Here is a 19,073-nt window from a genome sequence, read left to right as displayed (position 1 = left end):
GTGCCACTGAGACTGAAAGCCCAACTGTAGAGAATGACGATGTACCTCAATGTGCCTTTCCATTCTGGAGGCATGCATCCCTCCTGAATGGAAAACTGCTCTTGCACACCCTCATCATAAAGGTGGCGCTGCAGACGACCCAAACAATTTCTGAATCTGAATCTTCTCGTCAAGATCTTTGAGAAGGTCTTAAAATCACAAATCACAAATTTCATCTCAGAACATTTCTTAGTCCACCCTAAGCAATCTGGCTTTCGAGAAAAATCTATCACAGCCTCTGCGGTTTTCCATACTCCTGATTCTGTCTTCAACAGTCTTGAGTCTCGTTGTCATCGTGACAACCTATTCCTCGACGTGCCTGCACCATTTGACACTGTGGATCATGCTGTAATGTTGCAAAGGCTTAAATTCGTTAATTTTTGGATTGTGCAATCCACTGGATTTGTAACTAATTTTTTGACCAATATCAAATTGTCTCCATCAATACTACATCATTTGACAGGACCTCCCTTTACTAATGAATGCAGTTATGTGCCTTTACTAAGGGAGGTCCTCGGAGCTCTGTCCTTGGTCCTATCCTGTTTTCTCTCTACTTCAACAATCTGTACTCTGACATTAACCTTTTTGCTTCCATGGCCTTCGGTCATTTCATGGAGGAGTTGCAACAGCATCTTCGAACAGGACTTTGATCATATTCAACTTCTTCTTAATGCCCTAAAACTCATCCTCAACACTGTTAGAAATGTCAGCTATCATTTGTGACCAAGTCGCTTCTGAAAAAGAGCGAAAAGCTCAGTGGGCCTTACCTGGAGTTTTTGTTTAGATTTGTTGCCATTTTGTTTACGTTCAAAAAACATTTAATATTACAGCATAAACCTATGTTTGATAATCGACAACAATAGTAATAGTATTGTTGGGCAGGTTGACAATTTTAAATATCTAGTTATTTTCCTGGGCTCAAAATCGTTTTTCAAGTCCCACATTGATCACATGGCCAATAATGTAAAACCCACAATTGGATTCCTATACATAAACAAACGTTGTATTCCACCTCGACTCCGTTTGAATATAGTTTAAGCTACCACCCTGCTCATATTTGTCAAATGTGACATTATCTACCACCTAGCTTCTGTATATTCCTTAAAATGTCTCATTCCATATTCTTTGGATCTTTCGGTAAAAGTCACATTGTTAGTTTCAAGGAAAATAACAAAAACTACGACGTATCGATCGCAACACAAGCGGTCGTCATCAGGAAAAGGGGGTTAGCCTCTAAAGGCAAACTGTTTATAAAGGTTTGAAATGGGTGTAGCCCAAGTGTCAGCGGCATGGGTGGGGAAGCTAATGTTAATGTAAAGGATTAAAAACGGTGTGCCCCAGCATGTAGGGGGTGCTAGAAGGTGATGTAGTGAGGCGTAAGAGGTGATGGTACTCGTAGAGGGTGACGACTACGCTGGTGGTGTGTTTCCACCAATTAAAGGGTTGCCAAGTAATCATTGCACCTCGCTTTACACACTCACACTGTTGACGGTGGAGGTTGCTGCTAGAGGTGACGGCACTGGTGGTGGGCTTCCACCAATAAAGGGCTACTGCTAGTGGTGATGGTAGTAGTGGACAGTGATGGTCCCGGTGGTGGGCTTCCACCAATTAAAGGGCTGCCAGGTCTAAAATGGCAACATTACAGCCAGTTATGACTTAAACTGGTTGATAACATCCTTCCAGTGATTGCTGAGTTTGTACCTATCTTCTCGGTTTAAAATGTGTTTATGTCTATATATATGGATAGCTTCATGAACAAATCTTTGTTGATAGCCAGTAGGTTTGCAAAGTACCTTCGTCTTAGAGGAATCTATTTCGTGTGAGCCCACCGCATTAAAAAAATGATCAGCCACGGCCGAGGTATTGGTCCTACCGTGTTTCAGATTTGCCTTATGTTCACAAACACGGTCCGGGACATGTCGCTTAGTTTCCCCAAAGATGTCTTATTCCATTGCACAACTCCACTCTGTTTTGCCCTTGATGCCTCCTCATCAGCACAACCTATAAATTAGCTTTTCCTTGAGCATGTCCCCTTATTTTAATGTTTTTATGTCTTGATTTTATAGGTAGGACTACCTTCGTTTAATTTATACTGTAAAGTATTGTGATGCCCTGCTTAGAGGGGGTGAGTTTTTACTCCAAAACAGTTTTGAATGAATGAATTAACTCAAACCTGTCCCCCCTGGATATCCAGAGAGACCGTCACTGGTCTGTCTTCATCCTAAACGTCGTCTTAAATCCACCAATTACTGAAAGGACCACTTGTTCCTCTAACGCCCTCTCCCCTAGCCTCAAAAGCACCCCCTTATTCCTCGCTTCACTCCCCTTTATTTCTCTATTAAACAACAAATACACAGAGCTTAATTGCATTTATAGATCACTTTTTTTGGCGCATTTTGATCTCATTATATTTGCACAGTTTTTTTTATTCGTGTGTGTGTCATTGACAACCGTTAAATACCTCGATTGTTGTGCGATATTCCAGAAGGATCAAGTAACTCAACCTTGGCGACATTTATGTTTTTGTTTTGTTGTTGCTGTGCTCATGCACCACATATCCCCCTTGTAAAATAGCCAGGAAACTGGCTAAACGAGACCATCTGTATGACAAATACAATAAACTTAAACTATGTAGTGTGGTAAAGAGACTGGTGGCAGGCCCGACATTGAGATTATTTAGATTAACTTGCTGCTATAAATTTACACATGATAAGCCACTTTCTTAAGCTTTCATTTGTGGCCAGGTCACGTCTGAAAAATAAGTTAATACCTCAGTGGGATTTACCTGGTAAGATAAAAAAATATTTAGATTTGTATATTTGAAGTGATATGTTTGCCTTTCCTCTACTTTACACTCCTCTGGTGCTTTTTTTATTTTTTGTTGTTGTAACGTTCTTACCTGCCCCTACTGGACATCTGTGAAAAATAGCTTTATAGCTAATCGGATTCCTCCAGTATAAATACAAATTCTGATTATAATTTAGGATACATGGGCAGAAAGTATACGGCAGATTCGATGCCCTCGGTTATTTGAGAACAGATGTCTACAGTTAACATCGGTGGCAAGTGATATCTGGACTAGTCTTTGGGCCCCGCTTTCACTAACTTGCACCGACTTAGGATGATGATGTATGGTCAAACAGCTCCTCATTAGATTGAGAGGCCTTCGCACTTGAGTGCATTGGCAAAGGCTTTGCAGTTATTTCTCTCCAGCCATACTACTCTATGCCTCCTTCATCTAACCATCTTAAGAGTAACATTGTATCTTGATTTGAAGCTTTCGTGACTGCAGGAATCCATACTCTTTTGGTAAAGTCACGTAGGTATAATATAAATCACGACGTTTCGGGCGCAACACAAGCGTCCATCATCAGATGGGAAAGCATGGTCTGCTGCTGAGGCAGGTGGAAAAGCATGGTCTGCTGCTGAGGCAGACCATGCTTTCCCACCTGATGATGGACGCTTGTCTTGCGCCCGAAACGTCGTGATTTATTTTATTTTATACCTATGTGACTTTACCGAAAGAACCAAAGAGTATAGTAACATTGTAGTGATGCACTTATTAATGTTATAATTTATATGCATTATCCAAGCCCTTATTTGCTTCTAACTGTGTGCGCATGTGTTCACCAATGTGTGTAGGGGCAGGACAAGATGTAAAGTCCAGAATTCTGGTCGGTTTATTCATATACACTGAAATCCCATCACCTACACATTATACACAGTGTCTCAACTACAGCTTCTACGATACACATTTTTGGCCCCTTATTAAAATGTATTAGTGTGAGCTGTATTTTTTTCTTGTAACAGCAATTAGACTCGCCTGAATACACATCTGGTATTAAGCAGCATGGCATAGACACATAAAGATACAAATCAGCAGAGCCACAATCCTTTTGTTTTGTATTCACCAACATACATCCCCCACAAGCCTTCCAGGCTGCGCAGTCTTGCGGCTCATGTGGAGCTTTGCTCATGCTATCAGCACCAAGGGAGATGGAGAATGCTCGATTAATTGTAAGGGTCACAGTGGAACTCTACAGTACGCTTGTCTTAATCATCCATTAACATTTAATGAGACAATTTCAAATTCCAATTTAATTAAAAATTCTATTTCAATGAAAATGTTTATTTTAAATTGTGATAAACATCGATTTTGCCTTTATCACGTAAAAAAAATTCTGTTTCAGCATCTGTTATATAGACCAACAACCATGCAGATAATTTTCTTAACCACCTTAAAAGCTTTGAAATGTATATTGACCTGCAACTATTGAAACTCCGGTGTGTGTCTTGCCAGGTGATTAAAGCTGCGGACGACAGTGCTTCTCAGTACATGAACTTCATGAATGTCATTTTTGCTGCACAGAAACAGGTTTGTATCAACACTTTACTTAAAATGTATACAATTGTGTATACATCTATACTTACACTCAGCCAAAAAGTCCCATCTTTGCACGGCAGTCGGCTGTTCGGATTTCCCTGCTCCATGAGCTTATATTCTGTGCCTCTTCTCCAGTAAGGTCCGCTGTCCACGTATCTTGTTCCACCACATCCTCCCATTGCCTTCTCAGTATTATACTTCTGCCCTGCACTGTTGGCATCTCCTTAGCTCTTGTAATCTGTGGGTATCTGAGTGACTCTATGGGTCTCTTGTGTGAATCTATGGCTCTCTTATGTGAGTAAATGGGTCTCTTGTGTGAGTCTATGGGTCTCCGTGTGAGACTTGTGGGTCTTTATGTGAGTCTTTGAAACTCTAATCTCCTTCGAAGTCTCACCTCTCTGACCTAGAACATATTTTAGTCACCTGTGAAGAGGCTTTAACTTCTCCAATTCTCCTTTACCTTGGAAGATAATCTCAAACCCCATCTCGGCATGTTTGTCTTTTCAAGCCTCTTCTTTGTCCCTTGGTGAACATGTCGCTGCACCATATAACAGTACTGAACGTATCACTGTTCTGTAATTGTTCCCTATCAGTTTGCTTGCATCTTTACAACTATTGAAACCTTCTCCATTGTTATCATTCCACCTTGCCTTCAACTCGCACCACCTTCTTGCCTCGCTTACCATTGCACCAATTACAACAAATTCCCTGCAAATTCTAAGATGCGCTCTTTAAAACCTCCCATTAATTATATCATGTGTATGTACGGTATGATGCCAATGCTGTTCTGATATGTTCCTCTTTCCCACAGAATATATTTATTGATGCCTGTGTTTTGGGATCAGACTCAGGTCTTCTGCAACAGGAAAGTAGTTTTCCTATGTTTTTACTGTGTACAGTAGACTCGATTATCCACGTATGGTTTATCCGATTTGCGGATTAACCGAGTACCTGACATTTTTACATAAATTAGTAACTCATGTATTTTCCCTTATGCCCACATTTATAATCTAAAAACAGTTATACATTGTTATTCTAGGAAATATTTATTACAAGTCACCTGCTTAAACCGAACAAATATGTGTTCTGGTTAATCCTAAATCCACGTGATCGCCTCTACAATACAGTGGTGGCATATCTTTACAACAGTTGGCGGACTTTGATTGATGTTGATTGGCGTGGCTCTGCTGCTGTCCACTTGGTAGGCTGAGTCTTCTGGAATTTTGCAAGAAAACAAGATCAACACATTCTTTACTACAAATTTTAGTTTTGTTCCTTAACAAACAAAATTTCTTAACCGTAACATAATGTTGACTTAAAGCTTTCGTGACTGCAGGAATTCATACTCTTTGGTTTTTTCGGTAAAGCACGTAGATAGAAAAATAATAAATAATCACGACGTTTCGATCGCAACACGAGCAATCATCTTCAGGTGAAAAAATACAGCAGGCGAACTGCTGAGGCAGGATAAATATAGTGAGAGAACTACTGCAGCAAGAGATTATATAGGTTGAGATGGGTACAACCCAAAGGTAAGTGGGCAGGGCGAGACATGGAATTTACAAGTAATATCCCTCGGCCATTGTATTGCTAGAGATTAGCATCTCAATCTGTAACCCCACGACTACGGTGCTGAAGAAGCCATTGTATTGCTAGAGATTAGGATTAGCATGTCAATGTGAGATGGCTCCCGCAGCAGCGGCTGTGTTAATGAGACACATTAAGCCTATTAAATAATGAGCCACCGCCACATCGAGGAAAAGGAAAGCAGCGGCTATGTTAGTGAGACATTTAGCCTGTTAATGTAAAGACATTCAACAAGGTAATGTAACTCAGAGAGTCGGAAATAACTGTTAACATCGGCAGGTAGGATGGAAGCATCACAGCCAGTTATGACTTTACCTGGTTAATAACATCCTTCCAATGATTGCTCAGTTTGAAATTGTGAAATTGTGAAATTGTTTCTGTGTTTATATATCTGGATGGCTTCATGAACAAATCTTTAAATTTCGATTTAAAGCTTTCGTGACTACAGGGATTCATCTTCTTGGTTCTTTCGGTAAAGTCACGTAGAAGGAAAATAATAAAATAATAAAACATAATAAAATAATTCTCACGACGTTTCAGCCACAACGCAAGCAGCCGTCATCAGGTGAAGAATGAAACACCATCAAGCTTCGAGCGTATATTTAAGCTGGGTTGTTGGGAGAAGAGCGCCTTGACAAATGAATTTGCATATCAAGAGGAATTTAGCATATTTATGGGAAATGCAGATATGGGATTAGTCACTACTTGTGAAATGCGTAGGAGGTGGGCGGGGGGTTTCAAAGTCATATTATGCCCGTGCATTATGCAGGATTAGCAGCATCAAAGGGAGGGGATAGGTTTAGCATTAACAAAGGGAAGGAATGTTAATAGTATGTAGTTGCAGTTACTAAACCACCACGTAAAAAACGAAAGTATAAACTACATAGTATCATCAGTATACTAAATATACTCTCCAATAAGCTGAGCTACTAACAGTAAGTAATACATTACAATTTTACGTCGCAAAAAATATATATATATTTAATATGCTTCCAGCTAAACTTTTTTCTCTTACATCACACGTGTCTACCCCGTAACTATATACTCCCATAGACAAACCCAAAATTAAATTATATACTGGATTACTATACACCACCCTATACCTTCGACTATAATATTACACTAAGTATTATTCTACCTACCCTACTGTATACCACACTGCTGTATATTCACTATACAATTACGATACTGTATATTACCTTATACATTGTATTAAACATTACAATTTTATACTATTTATACAATCTGCTATACACTATACCATTGATCGTCACATGAAAGATACTAAGAGGAAGCAACGAAATATGTCAATGGGAGAGTGGTGGTTGGAGACTTGCAGCGGAGCAAATAATCCATTCCCTGTGGAGAATACAAGATAAATAGTCAATGCTAGTGAGTGGACTGCGGTCTGAACGTCACCATAAACGTGAACACAATCAGTTAAGATCCGAAATGGTTTATTACGTCCTTCCAATGATTGCTGAGCCAGAATCCATCTTCTCGGTTTGATGCTGCTAATCCTGCATAATGCACGGGCATAATATGACTTTGAAACCCCCCGCCCACCACCTACGCATTTCACAAGTAGTGACTAATCCCATATCTGCATTTCCCATAAATATGCTAAATTCCTCTTGATATGCAAATTCCTTTGTCGAGGCGCTCTTCTCCCACCAACCCAGCTTAAATATACGCTCCAAGCTTGGTGGTGTTTCATTCTTCACCTGAGGACGGCTGCTTGCGTTGTGGCCGAAACGTCGTGAGAATTATTTTATTATGTTTTATTTTTATTATTTTCCTTCTACGTGACTTTACCGAAAGAACCAAGAAGATGAACAAATCTGTGTTGATAGCCAGTGGGTTTGCATAGTACCTTCGTCTTGGAGAAATCAATTTAATGTGTGCCCACAGCGTTAAAACAGTGATCAGTCACGGCAGAGGTATTAGTCTTACCGTGTTTCAGATCCGCCTTGTGTTCACGAACACGGTCTGAGACATGTCGCTTGGTTTCTCCAATGTAACTACTGCCGCAGGCACAACTTAGTTTGTAGACACCGGGGTATTGCATGTCAGGGATCACATCCTTCACAGATCACGAATTTTATGTACTGTGTTGAATCGAACCTGGATCTTGTGTTTGCTCATTATTTTGGAAATATTTTTGGTGACCCCTGCTATACATGGCAAGGTGATGGTTTTGATTGGTCCTCAGGTGGTTCTCTCCCAACGGTTGGGGTGATAGCTTTACGGACTGTGCAATCCGAATATCCATTCATTTTGAGGGCTTGGTGTATGTGCTCTAGTTCACTGGCTAGGTGGTGATGGTCGGCAATGCAACGAGCCCTGTGGTGTAGAGTTTTGATGAGGGAATTCTTCTGGGCTGGATGGTGGTGGGAGTCAGGTTTTAGATAGGCATCCGTGTGGGTGGCCTTCCTGTAGACAGTGTCCCAATGAGCCATCTGGTCTCTTTTCGATTAAAACATCCAAGAACGGTAACTTGCCATCCGTTTCCACCTCCATGGTGAAATTGATGGCTGGGTGTATGGAATTGATGTGGTTCAAGAATTGGTTCAGAGCTGGCAGGCCATGTGGCCAGATGACAAACGTGTCATCTACGTATCTTTTCCAAAAGGAAGGACGTAAGATGGATGCCTGGATGGCATCTGTCTCAATTTTTTCCATGAAAACATTGGCTACCACTGGAGATAATGGAGAACCCATTTGGGTACCTTCAACTTGTTTGTAGAATGTACCATTCCAGGTGAAGTAAATGTTGGTGAGGCAGTGTTTCACCAGGGCCGGTACATCAGCATTCAGTCCTTGTTGGGCCACATCTTCAATGATTGCAACGGTGTCAGGCACAGGAACTTTGGTAAACAAAGAAACTACATCGAAACTGACAAGCAAATCACCTGGAGATAGTGAGATGTCTTTAATTAGAGATACCAAGTGATCTGAATTAAGTACAGCTGAGGTGGTCTTGCCAGTGAATGGAAGCAAGGTCTCAGAAATCAGGCCAGTTTGTAGGTGGGATGAGTCAATGGTGGAGACGATAGGACGGAGTGGTGTACCTTCTTTATGGATTAACAGATTGACATGCTAATCTCTAGCAATACAATGGCCGAGGTATATTACTATATTGCGGCAGTAGTTACATTGGAGAAACCAAGCGACATGTCTCAGACCGTGTTCGTGAACACAAGGCGGATCTGAAACACGGTAAGACTAATACTTCTGCCGTGGCTGATCACTGTTTTAACGCTGTGGGCATACATTAAATTGATTCCTCCACGACGAAGGTACTATGCAAACCCACTGGCTATCAACAAAGATTTGTTCATGAAGCCATCCAGATATATAAACACAGACACAATTTCAACCGAGAAGATGGGTACAAACTGAGCAATCATTGGAAGGATGTTATTAACCAGGTAAAGTCATATAACTGGCTGTGATGCTTCCATCCTACCTGCCGATGTTAACAGTTATTTCCGATTCTGAGTTACATTACCTTGTTAAATGTCTTTACATTAACAGGCTAAATGTCTCACTAACATAGCCGCTGCTTTCCTTTTCCTCGATGTGGCGGTGGCTCATTGTTTAATAGGCTTAATGTGTCTCATTAATATAGCCGCTGCTGCGGTAGCCATCTCACATTGTCATGCTTATCTCTAATCTCTAGAAATACAATGGCTTCTTCAGCACCGTAGTCATGGGGTTACATTAACAGATTGACATGCTAATCTCTAGCAATACAATGGCCGAGGGATATTACTAGTAAATTCCATGTCTCGCCCCGCCCACTTACCCTTGGGTTGTACCCATCTAAAACCTATATAACCTCTTTCTGCAGTAGTTCTCTCACTATATTTATCCTGCCTCAGCAGTTCCCCTGCTGTATTTTTTCACCTGCAGATGATTGTTTGTGTTGCGATCGAAACGTCGTAATTCTTTATTATTTTTCTATCTACGTGACTTTATCGAAAGACCCAAAGAGTAACAATGTATATTAGTGGCTATTGGCATCAAGATCGGCGGAAAATGGTTATTTTGGATTATCCATGATTGTGAATTATCCGCGGCCTCCGCATTATTAGCGCGGATTATCGAGAGTCTACTGTACTTACACATACGAATGTTTTGGCTATGCTAGCAAGTTTGTAAAAGTAAATCATGGAAAGTTGCATCTCCATTAAGAGTATTTCATATTTTGACAGGCATGTGACATCACAGGTGGCATCTATCTGCAAGTTCCACAGATAGCAGCCTTATTGCAATATTTGCAGGTTTGTAACTATTTTAATTGTAAAATTACACACACGTGCTTTAATTATAAACTATGCAACTTAATATTTTAACGTAGAATTTTGTACTTTGCAAATTTTGCTAACTATTGTTTTTCCCTGATTTGTGTAATTTCCTTTCTATTCTCAATTTCCCTTTTCCTTCATCATTCATGCCCCTCCCAATTCCACTTGGATCTGTTCCCCACTGCCACATTTTGCCTTCCCTCCGTCGCACCCTAATGTGCCCCCTCCTGCTCTCCCCCCACTTCACCCAGTGGGTGTTCCTCCCAGACCCTGAGCTGCGTGCCAGCTTGGTCCTCCCACCCCCCGTGCAGGTGGACTACCGCGCTGCCTGCTTCTGCCATCGCAACCTCATCGCCATCGGCTACGTCTGCTCTGTTTGCCTCTCCAGTAAGGCCCTACGCGTGTACCACCCGGCCGGGTTTGAACCAATTAGTATAGGAACTGGCATCTGTGTGTTTGGGTTTTGGTTGACCAAAACATTGTAGAGAAATACGCATTTGGTCTGTGGAAATGGTGGCATACCTATCCTGCAAGCATCATTCTCGCATCATATTAAATGTGTGTCTTTCACAGTCAGAGATATCATCTTGACTTCTTAAAAGTAAGTGGGTTGGGCAAGACATGTAGCTTTTACAGGATGATGGCCCATTGTTAAAACTGCTGATTGAAAAGCAGTCAAAACAGGGAACATGCCCGAAAGGAAGCCCACCACGGAGTTGGAGCTGTGAGATCAGCTAGTTTCCAGAAGCTAGATGGATTGTGACACAGTGGGATTGTAAGGGATGACATCATTATGCAGAGGCCTTCATCTCGAAGTGCAGAAGAAATAGCGATCTGCCACTCGAGGACGATAAACCATAACACACGTTTGTTTAATGTGTTAAGTCCATTTGTGTTTCCTCCCTCCCTCTGCCCTGCAGTTTTCTGCACCTTTAGCCCAATCTGCACAACTTGCGAGTAAGTGTTCCCAACTGCACATCATGACAGAGTTCTAGTTTTTTTAAACTGTAATATTTCCAAAAGGTACAATATTATTGTTATTGACAATGCATAATTAGTTTTTTTTTCTCTCGTGTGCAAATATTTCATGAACATGCCACGTACCGTGTCACGTACTATGTCATGTCTCATCTTATGTATAAATGTCATTTTTTGTTTGTGTGTGTTCACGCGCTTGCGAGGGATTTGGCTCTCAAACGGTGGGGTTTACATAAAAAATATTTTGCCAGGTACCACGCCGTAAGCCCCGCGGTTGGCAAGCGCTTTTTTTCACGTCCGTCACCTTGAAATTAGTTTAAATAGTGTTTCGGGGCGATTTTTCTTTATTTATATATTTAGTTTTGGTATTATTTATTTCCGTTCGCCGCTTCTGCAGCGACAACGCAGCAGGCTGCACTTGCGCACAACACCCACAAGGTTAGCCCCTAGCAATCCACACGCGCCATCGCCAGAGGTGTGTGTGGTTCTTTATTCGCCTGCACACTCTACAAGGTAAGTCGCACACATTAGTATTATACAGTGAGGGAAAAAAGTATTTGATCCCCTGCTGATTTTGTACGTTTGCCCACTGACAAAGAAATGATCAGTCTATAATTTTAATGGTAGGTGTATTTGAACAGTGAGAGACAGAATAACAACAACAACAAAATCCAGAAAAACGCATGTCAAAAATGTTATACATTGATTTGCATTTTAATGAGGGAAATAAGTATTTGAACCCTCTGCAAAACATGACTTAGTACTTGGTGGCAAAACCCTTGTTGGCAATCACAGAGGTCAGACGTTTCTTGTAGTTGGCCACCAGGTTTGCACACATCTCAGGAGGGATTTTGTCCCACTCCTCTTTGCAGATCTTCTCCAAGTCATTAAGGTTTCGAGGCTGACGTTTGGCAACTCGAACCTTCAGGTCCCTCCACAGATTTTCTATGGGGTTAAGGTCTGGAGATTGGCTAGGCCACTCCAGGACCTTAATGTGCTTCTTCTTGAGCCACTCTTTTGTTGCCTTGGTCGTGTGTTCTGGGTCATTGTCATGCTGGAATACCCATCCACGACCCATTTTCAATGCCCTGGCTGAGGGAAGGAGGTTCTCACCCAAGATTTGACGGTACATGGCCCCGTCCATCGTTTCTTTGATGCGGTGAAGTTGTCCTTTCCCCTTAGCAGAAAAACACCCCCAAAGCATAATGTTTCCACCTCCATGTTTGACGGTGGGGATGGTGTTCTTGGGGTCATAGGCAGCATTCCTCCTCCTCCAAACACGGCGAGTTGAGTTGATGCCAAAGAGCTCCATCTTGGTCTCATCTGACCACAACACTTTCACCCAGTTGTCCTCTGAATCATTCAGATGTTCATTGGAAAACTTCAGACGGGCATGTATATGTGCTTTCTTGAGCAGGGGGACATTGCGGTCGCTGCAGCATTTCAGTCCTTCACGGCGTAGTGTGTTACCAACTGTTTTCTTGGTGACTATGGTCCCAGCTGCCTTGAGATCATTGACAAGATCCTTCCGTGTAGCTCTGGGCTGATTCCTCACCGTTCTCATGATCATTGCAACTCCACGAGGTGAGATCTTGCATGGAGCCCCAGGCCGAGGGAGATTGACAGGTCTTTTGTGTTTCTTCCATTTGCGAATAATCACACCAACTGTTGTCACCTTCTCACCAAGCTGCTTGGCGATGGTCTTGTAGCCCATTCCAGCCTTGTGTAGGTCTACAATCTTGTCCCTGACACCCTTGGAGAGCTCTTTGGTCTTGGCCATGGTGGAGAGTTTGGAGTGTGCTCCTAATCTCAGCTCGTTTCCTGTATAAAAGACAACTGGGAGCCAGAAATCTTTCTTATTGAGAGGGGGTCAAATACTTATTTCCCTCATTAAAATGCAAATCAATTTATAACATTTTTGACATGCGTTTTTCTGGATTTTTTTGTTGTTATTCTGTCTCTCACTGTTCAAATAAACCTACCATTAAAATTATAGACTGATCATTTCTTTGTCAGTGGGCAAACGTACAAAATCAGCAGGGGATCAAATACTTTTTTCCCTCACTACGTATTTATAAAATTATACTTTTAACTGCTGACAGGGGTTGCCCCTAGCAACGCACACATGATCGGCACACATTTCAATTCGCGATAAAAATGCACCAAATACACACAACGCTGAGGTTAATTCCTCACAGTCTTATGTCCCCCCCCCCCCTACCAACATGCGTGCAGTTACTACTATAAAGTCCCTATATGTATATGTTATAGTGCTTTCGCATTATTATTCATGGTGGGGGGGGTGTCGCGGCACAGCCCACAGCCTGCCAGGGAGGCACCTCGGCCGGCTGGGCAATCTAGGCAAGTACGCAGGCTCTGCACGGGACTAGGCCTCACCACGGCAATGCTCGTTACAATTGTATTGCTTCTTTCACGAATAACTCACGTAGATCGTTTACTATTATGAAACAATTTTGTTTGCAAATATTACTTTAATAATGTTTGTGTGTAGACAACTTAGATTTCAATATAAAGTAGCTCATTTTTTTAGTTAGGTATGTTTTCATGAGGCTGAGCCAGTGTACTGGCAGTCTTGTCATGTGGCCTGCTGCCTGCTTCTTAATTAACGTCAGTGCACTGCCACTCTATTATTTCCACTGTTAATATTTATTTTGGCCATTTAGAGTGTATGCCACTGTATAATGTTGCCTGCTTCTTTATCTCACTCAGGGTAGTGCCAGCCTTTCATGTAGACTGTATCCGGATTTTTCAGCTGCTGACCATATTCCCAGCTTATTATGTCAACTCTTGTGATGCCTATGTCATTGAGTCTGCATCCTGGAGGTCTATAATCTAGACTGTAGCCTGCTTCTTAACTTACCTGCGCATACTGCTGCTCTATAATGTCGACTTATTCTAGCTTATATCTTCAATTCATTTCCATTGTTTCGATTGCTCACATCATGCTATTTAGTGATACATAGTACTGCGATGCTAATAGCTGTGCCATCATCGGGGACTGCTGTGCACGTCGATGTATGTGTGTGTGAGTCGATGTGTGTGTGTTTGAGTCCATATGTATGTGCGTGTAGGTCCATGCGTGTGCGTACGTCTATGTGTGTGTGTGTATCAGCCTGGCACAAGCGTCGTGGTGACGTCACCGCCACTTAGTGGCGAATGGCGGTTGTTGTTGTTCTCAGTCCAAGTGTGCGTGTCAGTCCATGTGTATGTATCAGTCGCTGTGTGTGTGTGTTAGTCGATGTGTGTGGTAGTCGATGTGTGTGCATGGCTCCATGTGAGTGTGTAAGTCAATGTGCGTTTGTGTGTCTGTCGAAGTGAGTGTGTGTATGTCGATGTGTGTGTGTCAGTCAATGTGTGTGTGTTAATTCACATGTGTGTGTAAGTCCATAGATGTGTGCGTGTCACTCGATGTGTGTGTGTAAGTCCATGTGTGTGTGTCTTAGTCGATATGTGTGTATGTAAGTACATATGTGTGTTTAGGTCAATGTGTATGTGAGTCGATGTGTGTGTGTGTGAGTCTCTGTATGTGTGTACGTCGATATGTGTGTGTAACTCCATGTGTCTGTATCTAAAGTGGATGTCTATGTGTGTGTGAGAGTCCATATGTGTGTGTGTAAGTCGATGTGTTTGTGTGTGTGGGTCGATATGTGCATGTGTGTGTCAGTCAATGTGCGTGTGTGTTAGTCGCTGTGTGTGCGTGGCAGGTTTGCAGATTTGCTGAGCATTTCTGTGAAGTCCTGGGGGAGGGGAAACCCTGAACATGGGAAACATCGTGGGACAAAGTGGGGATGACCCTGCGGAGGCTGCGGTGCCCCAAATATTTGAAGAAGTCACCCCCTGTGAGTGGCTGGCTGAGGTGCCATCTGTTGAGGAAGTACTAAAGGCGATCCAGAGTCTGAGACCAGGAAAGGCACCGGGCAGAGATGATCTCCCAAGCAAAATGCTGAGGGAGGGTAGCGTTTGTGCACAGACTGCCCTACATGACATCATAACAACAGTCTGGACCACTGGATGGGTTCCGCAGGACTGGAAGGATGCCTTGGTGGTCCCCCTCTTTAAGAAGGGGGACCACACAGACTGTAACAACTACAGGGGCATCTCACTCCTCAGTGTGCCGGAAAAGGTCCTGGCAAGGATTATTCAACATCGCCTTGCTAGGCACGCTGAGGAGAGGCTTGTGGAGCCTCAATGTGGTTTCAGGAAAGGGCGGTCCTGCACGGATGCCATATTTTCTGTCCGTTTGCTACAGCAGAGGTGTAGGGAATTCCAACAAGACCTACATCTCTGCTTTATTGAGCTGGTCAAGGCCTATGATACCATCAGTAGGCCTGGGCTCTAGGTTGTTCTTCGTGCTTTCGGATTCCCTGACCCTCTGCTCACGATCATTAAAGACCTTCATGATGGTGAGCGGGCCTGGGTAAAACTATGTGGCCGGGAGTCAGAGCCATTAGCTTTACACCTTGGGGTGCGACAGGGATGTCCTCTGGCTCCCACATTATCTAACATCTATTTTGATTACGTAGTTCGTGAGGCCTTCAATAGCTGTACGGGAGGAATTTCCATCTGGTACAGATATAATGGGAGGCTGATCGATGCCCGGATGCGGTCAAGGGATGGCTCCCTATTGCTCAACCATGTTATGTATGCCGATGATCTGGTAATCGCTGCTCACTCAGAGGAGGAGTTGGAGGCGCTGCTGCTAAACCTGGAGCTTGCCACTAAGAGGTGGGGCCTTACCATCAGCCCCACCAAAACTAAGCACCTGCCAGGGTATTTTGTACCATCGGACACTTCACCCCTACAACTCCCAATTGGTGATGGGGCAGTTGTGGAGAGAGTGGAGAGTTTCCCATATCTGGGCAGTGTGCTTATGACCGGCTCCGGTTTAACAGCAGAGGTCTCACTCCGAATCAGTCGAGCGGCATTATCTTTTCATCGGTTGCGTAATGCTGTGTGGAAGCTACCTTGTCTGTCGCTCCACACGAAGCTTCAGGTCTTCTCGGCCACAGTCATTCCCTCCCTTCTCTACGCTTGCGAAACGTGGACCCCCCTAATGGAAGATCTTCGCCGGTTAGAAACATTTAGGCTGGCCTGCCTACGATTCATCCTGGGTTTAACCAGGCTGGATTATGTGAGGAGCTCACAAATCCTTGAAAGATCTAGACACAGTCTCATCGGTGAGCTCCTCCGGCAGGCAAGGCTGCGTTGGCTGGGTCAGTTAGCCCGCATGCCAAGTCACCGCATGCCTAAACAACTTTTGTTCGGCCGGATCGAGGGGGCTAAACGGACGCGGCACTGGCTAGAGAAGAGATGGAGTGATGTGGTACAAGAGGATGTGGAGCTGAGTGGACTTGCCGATGATTGGTACAAGCGGTGTCAAGATCGGCCTATGTGGAGGAGGCTCGTGAAGGATGCTGGCAGTTGAAGGCACAGTTGCCCTTCAACAACAACGGAGGGCAGAGGAGTGACGCTCACAACGACGAGCGGAGTGCCGGGTGGCTAAAGCACAGAAATTTGGCACAGTAGGGGGCACAGGTGGTGCATCAGCCAGTCATCTCAGTCCATGTGTGTGTCTCATATGAGTGTCTTTGTAAGTCCATATGTGTGTGTAGGTCAAGGTGTGTGTGAATCTATATATGTATGTGTGAGTCGATGTGTGTGTGTCTAAAGTCGATGTCTGTGTGTGTGAGTCCTTATATGTGTGTGTGCGTGTAAGTTTCGATGTGTGTGGGTCGATGTCTGTGTGTAAGTCAATGTGTGTGTCTTGTCTTTTTCGCCGGGGCACCGCCAGTTACTTAACACTAGTTCTTCATAAACCTATCACCTTCATTGAAAGCTGCACATCGCACATACACGCTAAATATCTGCATTATACACCACTATCCTGCATGTATCACCATGTTACATACATCCCTATGCTACATATTTCACTGTTATTTCTATCATGTTACATCACTATGCTACATGTATGTTTGTTACATCACGATGCTACATACATGACTGCTTCATACGTCACGATGCTACATACATCACTATGCTACATGCTTGACTGCTAAATATATCACTATGTTACATCACTATGCACATACAGGACAGCATTCCGGCTGGCTCTACCTCTTGGACTCAAAACCAAGAAGAAGAAATCAAAACTTCCATCTGGGCTGACATCTTAGACATGCCAACAGAATGTGGATGTGCACTGTGTATACGTACACGACGCTACGTTAAGCATTGTGTACATTCTTATTTCAGATTTACCCCTGTCCCTCCCCCGCTGGCAAAGGCACATTTATTGCATTTGGCATACAAATGCATTTGGCATACAGATGCAACAAGTGACCCACACGTGCTTTGCAAGAACCACCTTGGAGGTGTTGGGGGTTACTGCAGGTTCCACTCACCAACCCCGGACATATTTCTCAAAGTCAGCCTCGGTCTGTCAGTAACGTGCAGTTGTATTGAGCCATAAAATAAGCCAATTGATGTCAAAATTTTATTTAGCTGGTGAATAACAACAACAACATATGAATGATCTTCATTTGAAGCTTTCGTGACTGCAGGAATCCATACTCTTTGGTTCTTTCGGTAAAGTCACGTAGGTATATATTTTATTTTATACCTACGTGACTTTACCGAAAGAACCAAAGAACATATGTATGTTGAACTTCTTTTGCACCGTGCGTAGCCAACCGTGCTAATTGGAGGTACAGAGAAGGACAAACTAAACACAAAAGGCAGTTCTAAAGAAATGAGTTTTCAATTTAGATTTAAAGGTTCGTAGCTCCAGTGGCTTACTAATATGGGATGGAAGAGTGTTCCAGACAGCCGCAGAAGCGCATCTGAGAGTGCGCGATGCAGTGACCGTTTTTGTAAACCTAAAATAGGCCAATAGGTACAGTGACGTCGTCGCACTGATTTGGGAGTCATTGCGGTGCTGCCACGGATAGGGGCAGCACTTAGAATAGCATTGAGGTTGCCTCAGCGAGGGGGCCAGCGATAAGTTGGAGAATAGTGTGGTGGGGGGTTACTGAAGAGGGGAGGTCAACAGGGCTCGCAGCGAGGTTGACACGATGCAGCGCACCTCGCAGTTGCGATATCTCTCAAAACGGCCACCCAGGGCTACAGAATGTTGAAGTTAATGAGGCAAGGTTTCATGTGGAGGGGCTAGGGGGAGACGGGTGGCCTACGTGACGAGCAGTGTTGGGGGGGGGGGTTAAAAGTAGGAGTGTTGGGAGCCCACGGACAGGGAGAAGACCCGGGGCGGGCGGTCTGCTGTTCGGCTGGGGTCGGTAAGAGGCTGGGTTACACACCGGCGATTTAACGGAGAGTAATCGCATTCAAGATAATTCCTTTCAACTGTGAAAACTGTGTACATATCATTTATTGTAGTTGACCGATTGCATACTTTTGTGAGTTTGATAAATTTTCAAGTTTTTACTGAAGAACGAGCTTAACTCGGGCTGAGAGTTGATGCAACCGATACACCCCGCTCACCTCCCCGGCAAACGTCTGTGGAGCCATAGACCACCGAGCGGACCATGACCTGTGCTCAAGCCTGCACCATTTACCTGCTAATGTGGGCAGCAGGGCAGGTGCGCCCCCCAGGAGGCACAGCTCTCACATGATTAACGTCATCATCACACACCTGCGTGTGCCAAAGATGCCATGCATATAATGCAGCCATGCAGATGTAGATAAGCACACAAACACAAAGGAACCTTTGGAAATCCCCGTTTACTACGCAGGGACAAGCT

At 43.5% G+C, this 19,073-nt stretch overlaps 1 protein-coding gene across 5 annotated transcripts in view; it reads left to right on the top strand.

Annotated features, from left to right (window-relative positions):
* GTF2H3 (general transcription factor IIH subunit 3) overlaps positions 1–18,754 on the top strand; it is a 29,183-nt gene extending 10,429 nt beyond the window's left edge. For 2 of the 5 annotated variants that reach the window (XM_078858854.1, XM_078858858.1), the window contains exons 7-13: positions 3,682–3,713; positions 4,340–4,414; positions 5,235–5,289; positions 10,229–10,296; positions 10,572–10,707; positions 11,241–11,277; positions 13,615–15,621. In XM_078858854.1, coding sequence (XP_078714980.1) covers positions 3,682–3,713; positions 4,340–4,414; positions 5,235–5,289; positions 10,229–10,296; positions 10,572–10,707; positions 11,241–11,277; positions 13,615–13,765 — 554 coding nt within the window. In that variant the 3' untranslated portion in view covers positions 13,766–15,621. Of the gene's footprint in view, positions 1–3,681; positions 3,714–4,339; positions 4,415–5,234; positions 5,290–10,228; positions 10,297–10,571; positions 10,708–11,240; positions 11,278–13,614; positions 15,622–17,410 lie in introns of those variants that run through there. The other 3 variants (XR_013637089.1, XM_078858856.1, XM_078858857.1) reach the window with 3 other exon arrangements.
* The last annotated feature ends 319 nt before the right edge of the window (positions 18,755–19,073 follow it).

The sequence above is a fragment of the Lampetra fluviatilis genome, chromosome 8 (assembly GCF_964198595.1).
Source record: "Lampetra fluviatilis chromosome 8, kcLamFluv1.1, whole genome shotgun sequence".
Lineage (NCBI taxonomy): Eukaryota > Metazoa > Chordata > Hyperoartia > Petromyzontiformes > Petromyzontidae > Lampetra > Lampetra fluviatilis.
Note: the sequence above shows the minus strand (reverse complement) of the source record. Positions and strands in the feature narration are given on the sequence as shown.